At 49.2% G+C, this 8,689-nt stretch overlaps 1 protein-coding gene across 1 annotated transcript; it reads right to left on the bottom strand.

Moving 5' to 3' along the window:
- Positions 1-913: 913 nt before the first annotated feature.
- METTL21A (methyltransferase 21A, HSPA lysine) lies at positions 914-7,884 on the bottom strand. The gene is made up of 3 exons (XM_016196712.2): positions 7,469-7,884; positions 5,746-5,857; positions 914-1,453 (listed from the first exon to the last, which is right to left on the bottom strand). Exons 1-3 carry the CDS (start codon positions 7,610-7,612, stop codon positions 1,056-1,058), a joined length of 654 nt encoding a protein of 217 aa, XP_016052198.1. The 5' UTR covers positions 7,613-7,884; the 3' UTR covers positions 914-1,055.
- Between the last annotated feature and the right edge of the window lie 805 nt (positions 7,885-8,689).

Genomic DNA, 8,689 nt, shown 5'->3' with positions numbered 1-8,689 from the left:
CCTCCAGCCTCTGGCAACCAGCAGTCTCTGTTTCTATAGAAGTTACCTATTCTTTATAATTCATATAAGTAGAATGTTTCTTTCACTTAACATGTTTTTGAGGTCCCTCCACATTATAGCATTAATCAGGACTTCATTCCTGTTTATGACTGAATAGTATTCCATTATATATATGCCATTTTATTCACCTGTTGATGGATATTTGCATTATTTCCACTTTTTGCCGATTGTGAGTAGTGCTGCTAGGAACATTCATGTGCAAGTATTTGAGTCCCTGCTTTCAATTCTTTGGGGTATATACACCAGGAGTGGAATTGCTGGTTCATGTGGTAGTTATTTAACTTTTTGAGGAACTGCCAAACTTCCTCAGCAGCTGTACCATTTTACATTCTTAACAGTGAAGTACGAGGTTTCCAATTTCTCCATGTGCTGGCCAACACTTGGCATTTTACTTTTTAAAATATAACCATACTCATGGGTGTGAAGTATCATCATGGTTTTGATCTACAGTTCCTTAATGATTATGTTTAGCATCTTTTCATGTTTGTTGGCCATTTGTGTATCTTGTTTGGAGAAATGTCTGTTCAAGTCCTTTCCTAATTTTTAATGTTCTTTTTTTTCTGTTGAGTTTCATGAGTTTCTTATATATTCTGGATATTAGACCCTTCCCAGGTAAAATGGTTTGCAAATATTTTCTCCCATTCTCAGTTTTCTTTTCACTTTCATAATAATGTCATTCTTACTATTTTTTAACTCCATTTTTTTTAAGTGATATGTACATTTGGAAAAAAATAAACTACAAATGAACAAGCCACAAGAGGGAGCAGTATGGGATTCAGAAACAACATAAATCAAATCTCAGACTTCGCTTTAATGTTATTGAGTTCCAGAGAGTAAAATGTCTAAAAAGTCACAGCAGTGGGACAAAGTTTGTTCCTCAAGAACCTTTGGTTGGACTTTTTGTACAGTAAGCCATTTATTTCATTAAGCATGCTTAGCTTCCCTGGCTAAGACCTTAATTGACACATAATGACATTCTTATAAATGATAGCCAGCTACAAGCCCTCCCTCTGGTTTCTCTTCTGTGCTTTGTAAACATGTACATCTTTTTCAGGATCATAGTGAACCTTACTCACAGTAAATCGCCTCTCCAGCATCGCTAGGAAGTTGTTATCCCGCTCATAGCGAATTCGACAGGCTAAAAGAATCACGGAGTGGCTGCCACAGAGATGTGCCAACGTTTGAAGAAGGTCTGTGAACGTTTCTTCTAAATATATGATGTCAGCTCCAAGTATCAGGTCAAATTCTCCAGGTGAAAAACTCCCCAAATTCTGTCCCCAGGTCAGCTCCTTAACAACCGCTTTGGGTTGTATGTGGAGAGGTAGGTTGGCTTGAACGTTTGATTTAAGAAATTCTAGTGCTACTTTTCGATCCGTAATAGTCACGCGAGCACCTAGAGTGTGGGGCAGACAGAAAGTAATGGGCACATCAGTGCAACTAATAGGTAGCCAGGTCAAGTTAAATGGCAGGGTGTCTGTAAATATCCCACCTGATACCAGATCATGCCCTTCACGGGTGATTGCAGTTGATTAGAACAATGACCAGTAGCTCCTTCTGTACTGTGTACTAGTAAAAGTGAACCTTATAAAATGCAGGGTCCCCAAGTGACAATAAGCTGAGGTTTCTCAATTCTTTAGGCAGAGCTGGCCCACCCCCAAAAGGTATCTACCACTATGTTTCACTCATTAGATCACAGTCTTCAAGTCAGCAGCCTTCAGGGTAAAATGGAATCCAACAATGAAAAATCTGGGAGCACATGATTATGAAGATGACAAGACACCAAAATCAGGGAAGGGCTTTAAAGCTTTAAAAAGAATCAAGGCATGCTCAACCACCGTGGCTCAGCGGCTGAGCATCGACCTAGGATCCAGGAGATCACGGTTCCATTCCTGGTCAGGGCACATGCCCAGGTTGCGGGCTCCATCCCCACTAGGGGTGTGCAGGAGGCAGCCGATCAATGACTGATCATTGATGTTTCTCTCTCCCTGTCCCTCTCTCTGAAACCAATAAAGATATATTTTTAAAAAAAAGTTAACATGTATATATATATATTTTGAAGAAAAAGAATCGAGATTGGCTACTAAGAAACCCTAGTCTGCTTCTCCTTATGCTGTTATAAAGCAGCCAACCTATATGTATTTATGTTTATACATATAGAGAGGGAGAGAGAGAGAAATGGTAAACTTAGAAGTTACTAGATTGTAGTGTGTTCTCTCAGGAGCACGCCCATGCCTTTCCCTCTCCTCCCCCCCAAGCCTGTTACCTTTGCCTCTTTCTCCCCTAAGCTCCAATGGCCCGCCCTTTTGCCTCTGTTGAGCCTACGCAGCCCAGCTGCTCACTTCTACTACCTCTGTAACTTTCTAAATAAACTTTCTTATAATTTGAAAAAAAAAGAAATACCAGATTGTATTAAAGTACTGTAGGTTAAAATTGAAAGCATGTCCTCCACGTGCTATTTCTACATCGAGTATAAAATTAATGAGGCAATAGTTTATTAATCTCTTACGGGTTTTTACTGTGAGCAAAGGAGTCAATTTTTTGAACCAATATATCTGAGAGAGGCTGAACCCTTAAAATGAAGCAACCACACAAGGTCAGCCCTGAAACAACTTGTCTGCATTATTGTAACAATGTAACATGTATAGTCCCGTTTGATTTGGGCCCTGTAAATTCCAAAATTTAAAATTTCTGTTTCATTATTTCATAAAATTCCCATTCACATCCCCCTTCAGGTTGTGATCTTCCCGGGGAACCCCCACGGGACTCCAGAGGAGCTATGGGAAGCACCATTTCAGAAGCAGCTGACACTTGATGTCCCTTATTTTGACCTGTAACGCTAGGTTAGGGCAGTATGTAATTCAGTCTGACATTTACAGTCCTGACTGTGAGACGGTGAAAGCGTTCCAGTCGTCCGCTGTTACAAGCATGGGCCTACCACTCTGTTCATTGCTGGGCAGCGTGCTACCTGGCGCGGTGAACTCAGTGATCTTTTCATCTCCTGATAATGCAAATCACAGACAGCCTTTTCCTGGTTTGACTCAGAACTTTATCTCTGGATTTCTTAACAGTCACAGAGCACTATGGCAGTATGGAGCGATCTAGTCATTTGCATATCATCTCGGGGTTCGTTTTAATAGTTCATAGAGGTAGACCTCCTCTAATGCCTGTCTCAGACCTGCCCGGTGTTCCAGGAGTCTTACTAGGATGCTGATGTCAGCGGACCATTCCCCTGGGACATCTATCAATTCTACAGACTTATTCGAGTCGCTACAACCAGCCATGGGACAAAAACCCCCATCCTCAGAGACCTTACATTCAAGTGAGGAGACAGACGATCAGAGGTTTTTAAAAAGAATATCCATCCTGAATGTTAGAGATATGCACTAACGAAAGAGAGACATCAGGAGAGAGAGACATGAAATGTCAGAAAGTAAGGGAGGCAGGCGTGAAGCTTTAGACTGGGTAGAGGGGAGGGGAAGGCCCGAAGGGAGAGGGAGTAGTGGGGGGGCATGTGCCTGGGCGACAGGAGAGCGAGTGCAGAGGCCTCGAGGGAAGGGGAGCCTCGGGGGCTGGAATGAGCGCCTGAGGTGCAGATGGTCGGAGGTGAGCCCACAAAAGTAACAGAAAGGAAGCGGGTCATGGAGGGCCTCCTCGGACTTGTTTTGAAAAGGCTTTCTGGATGAAAGGATTAAGAAGCACAAATCGATAGTTACGAAACAGTCACAGGGATGTAAGAACATAGGAAATACAGTCAGTGATACTGTACTGTAGAGAGGAGGCCAACACCATGATCCAGGTGGAGGCTGTAACCACCCAACACCTCCAAACAGCCCAGCCCAAGTAAGCGCTCCCTGGCTCGCGGGAACCACCCCCCACCACTCACTGAGCTTGATCACCCAAATGTCCATGCCTGTGCTGCTGTTTTGGGCTTTTCTTTGTTGGTTTGGGGAGAGGGGTACAGAAGATATCTTAAGTGTCTTTTTTTTATATATGTTTTTATTGATTTCAGAAAGCGGAAGGGACAGGGAGAGATAAAAACATCAATGATAAAGAGTCATTGATCGGCTGCCTCCACCATGCCTCCTACTGGGGACTGAGCCTGAAACCGGGGTACGTGCCCTGACCAGGAATTGAACCGTGACCTCCTGGTTCATAGGCTGACGCTCAACCACTGAGCCATGCAGCCGGGCTGAGTATTTACTTTGTGCCAGTCAATGCACTAACAGATTTCCACACACTCCCATTGGCTCTTCAGTGTGCAATGAATGCAATGATTTATTTTGTAGGGAAACTGCAGTTCAGAAGTTAAGCGACTTACCCAAGGCCACACAGCTAGTAGAAGTTAAAAGACATGTCAAGCCCTGGCCTGTGTCGCTCCGTGGTTAGCGTCGGCCCACGCACCAAAGGGTTGAGGATTTGATTCCGGTCAAGGGCATACACATGGGTGGCAGGTTCAACCCCCCGGCCCTGGTTGGGGCGCGTGCAGCAGGCAACCAATCTGTGTCTCTCTCTCACACTGATGTTTCTCTCTCCCTCTGTCTCTCTCTGCCCCCTTCTCTCCCTCCCTTCCACTCTCTAAAAATCAATAGAAATTGTATCCTCAGTGAGGATTAACCAAAAAAAAAGACATGTCAAAACCAAATATAGCCCGACCGGGCGTGGCTCAGCGGTTGAGCCTCGACCTAGGATCCAGGCAATCAGGGTTTGAGTCCCGGTCAGGGCACATGCCCGGGTTGTGGGCTCGATCAATGACTCTCTCATCATTGATGTTTCTGTCTCTCTCTCTCTCCCTCTCCTTTCCTCTCTTGGAAATCAATAAAGATATATTTTAAAAAAAACAAAAAACAAATATAATTTTAAACCTACGCGCTTTACCACACTAACACGTTGCTGCGCCAGCCAGTGAAGTTTGCATGAAGCCCCTGTTTTCTGAAGAAAACAGAAGAAACCTCATGTCCCCTCCCAGTTAACTCCTCTCTTAACAGCAGAGAGAAGTTGGTGTCGTGGGAAGAAGACAACTTGGGTCGGCAGGGCATGGCTCAGCGGTTGAGCATCGACCTAGGATCCAGGCGACTGCAGTTCGATTCCCGGTCAGGGCACATGCCCCGGTTGCGGGCGTGCAGGAGGCAGCCGATCAACGACTCTCTCATCGTTGATGTTTCTATCTCCCTCCCTCCCTCTCCATTCCTCTTTCTGAAATCAATAAAAATATATTTTAAAAAAAAAAGATGTCAGTACAAACCATAGCAGGGCCAACCCTTCCTAAAAGACAAAAACCATTTTCCTTAGCAATGAAGGAAAAAGACTGCTCTACCTACGTCACAAGGTTAAATCCGATAGTGTATGGGACAGCACCTAAACTATAAAAATAAAACTATGTACCTGAATGAGATAGTTCTCTCTGAAATAAAGTCACCTTCAGGTCATATTATCAGCATCGTAAAATTGAAAGGGGCAAAGCAATCTCCCATGAGAAGTATAAATAACAGGATGAGAGAGAGAGAACTTAGCCTTGCTGGAGTTAAGAGCACCAGCAGCTGGCCCATAACTCATAATAAGTACAGGGGAAAGAAAAATAATCCAGTAGGGAAAACGAGCAATGGGTTTTACATCAAGAAAACAACAAATGCGCCTCTCGATGACCTCCACTCACAAAGGAGTGAGCTAATAATGTGTCACACTCACCCAGCAGGGCGGCCACTATGCCCACCAGCCCCGTGCCAGCACCCAGCTCCACAGCAGAGCAGCCCCGGAGCTCCACAGCTCCCATCTCCAGATACGTGGAAAGGACGACAGCCTGAGTCAAAACACAGTGTTAAGATGAAGGTCAACAAGTGCTCCAGGAGCTGAAGGGTTTCAAGTAGGCTCTGCGCTGGCAGAAGACATCGCACACCCCTCCGCCACTGCAAGGTTCAATTCCCAGGTGAGCAACATACAGAACTCAGCTGCCGCTGGGGTAACCTCCTAGAGCAAGCCTCACACCCTGGCCGAAGAAGAGCTGCCCCAGGCCCTAGCAAAAGCCCTACAGGCCCTAACAGTGGTCCACGACACTGCCCGCACAAGAGAGGGTCCTGCTGAATCTGAGAAGATTCCTTTCTTGTGTCACCGCTTTTCACTCAAGGCTTACAAAACTACTCTGGCAGAACTGACATGGACAGTCTCTGATTTTGCTTAAGGGACTGTCCAGTTTCTAAACCAAGCTCGTCAGCAAGGCCACAGCGTCCCCCAGAGGGAAAAAGCGGAGCAGCACCCAAGGCCCCAAGAGCTGCATTCCTCCCTGTGGCATCCCTGAAAGTCATCACCCCGAAGGAGCCCTCACCATACATTACTGGGCATCCAAAGGTAAGCTTTAACCAAATGTTGGATTCTTGATGCGTGAGTTAGCATTTGCATACAATTCTACAGAAGCACTGTATACTGCTAACGTAATCTTAAAATAGTTTGTTTTCATGGTCACATACTATTACTGTAATTAGCACTTCCTCTTCTTGGTGAGCATTTAGGAGGCTCACCCATTCCTCACTATTATGTATCTTTATTACCTGGTCTAGGAATACTTTTTATGTAGCTACCTTACACTAGATTCCCTGAAGTATAACTGGGTTAGAATACATTGATTTTTATTCCTGAATGTTCTTCCAACTTCCCTAATACAATGCAAAACTGTAAAATTGTATCCATGCAAAGCATTTATCCAACAAATGAGTTCCCACTGAATCCCGGGTGTGGGGCTAGATGCTGAGGGCAAGTCACTGTCACAAGCAGCAGACGACAGTGCTGGGAGAGGAAGAAGTAAAAAAGCAATTATGGTACATTTGGGGACCATTACAACTATGAAAAGAAAACACATGGCTGGCTGGCGTGGCTCAGTGGCTGAGCATCGACCTAGGATCCAGAAGATCAGGGTTCGATTCCCAGTCGGGGCACATGCCCTGGTTGCGGGCTGGATCCCCAGTCGGGGGTGTGCAGGAGGCAGCGGATCAAAACCCTCATCGTTGACGTTGCTCTCTCCCTCTCCCTTCCTCTCTTGGAAATCAATAAAGATGTATTTTAAAAACAAAACATGATCTTCACTTTGGGCATTGCCCTTTTATAATATTCTTTGTACGATATTTTAATTTCCCTCAACTTTCCTTTACTCGCCCTTAAAATGCCATCGACTTCCGGGAACACGAGCAGGAGAGTGACTCCAGTGGGAGGGGCTGGGGTAATGAAAATATTGTACAATTGAGCACGGCGATGGTTTCGCCACTCTGAATTTACTTTTTAAAAAAAAATCACTTGTACGCTTTAGGTGAGATGTACAGTATATGAATTATATCGCAATAAAGCTGTTCTTTTATTTCTGAAAACAGAGACCAGTCCCGCCCCCCTCGCGGGTGCCCCGGAGCCCGCGCGCCCGGCTCACCGCGTCCCAGACCACCGCGGCGACGCCCAGCTGCCGCCAGTCCTGCCGGATCCGGATCGTGTGGTTCGCGAAGCGGAAGGTGGCAAGAGGCCTGTGGAATTTCTGCAGCCCCACTCCGGCCTCCTCATAGGGCACCAGGGCCATTTCGGCTGTGCCAGCTGCCTGCTCCCACACCTGCTGGGCAAAACAATCCTCGCGCTCTGGCCGGAAACGCGCGCTCGTGTGGCCCCGAACGCTCGCTAAGGTCGTTTTATCGGTTTAAAAGCAGCAGCAGACGGGGACAGCGCCCGTCTAATTCCGTTTACGTGGCTCTTCGCCGTGTGGGAGTGAGCGCCGGCCCTGCATTCACGCCGAAGGCTGTCCTCGGGCGCAGCCGCGAGCGGCCCGGCGCCCGCGAGAGGCGCCCGCACTCCCTGAGGTGGGGGCGGCCGCTCCCCGACTCCCGGGCCCGCGGGGCTCGCAGCGCCCGCCCGGCGTCGGGTTGGTTCCGGTTTTGCCGCCACCCCTCCAAAGAGGGGCGCTCGCTGGCGACGGCCCTGGACCCTCGCCTGCGCCTCAACTGTTAACGGCGCGACGGGCCGACTCCGGAGGCCGCCGGATGTGTACGCAGGGCGCCCTGCATCCGAGGCGGCGTGAAAGGCTCCCGAGGCTTCCGCGTCGCTCGCAGGCCTCGCCGGGCCCCCACGCCTGCCGCCGCCCGCCCCTCCACAGCGCGCACCCCGGGGCTCCGGGAACCGGCGGCGTGGGGATGGGCGACGAGGGGGTCCACAGGGCACCTCGGGACCCCCGACCGAGCTGGACGCCCACCCACCCGAGTGCCGGGAGCCGCCTGCAGGAGGGCCGAGGGTGCGCCCGGGACGCCCCGGAGGGCGGCCCCGCCGCTACTTACAGCGCCGGAGGCGGACGCGTGGTGCGCGCCGCGCCTTCCCCGCCCCCGGGCCCGCGGCGGAAACCACCCGCCCCGAGGACTCGCGAGCGGGGCGGGCGGGGCGGCGCGGGGCGGCGCTTCCGGCTCCTCCTCGCAGCCTTGGGGACCGGTGCTGGGGGGGGGGAACCGGTGCTGGGCGGGGGGAACCGGTGCTTGGCTGGGGGGGGCGGCTGTGCCCACGCGCGTGCTACGGGCCCGGGCTGGGGGACGCTCGGGGCGGGCGGCCCTTACCCAGTGCGTCTCCAGGGTATTGGGGCTGCCAGGAGGGTTTCCCCGCGCCCAGGGCAGCGCTG

This window comes from Miniopterus natalensis, chromosome 8 (genome assembly GCF_054644295.1).
Source record: "Miniopterus natalensis isolate mMinNat1 chromosome 8, mMinNat1.hap1, whole genome shotgun sequence".
NCBI lineage: Eukaryota > Metazoa > Chordata > Mammalia > Chiroptera > Miniopteridae > Miniopterus > Miniopterus natalensis.
Note: the sequence above shows the minus strand (reverse complement) of the source record. Positions and strands in the feature narration are given on the sequence as shown.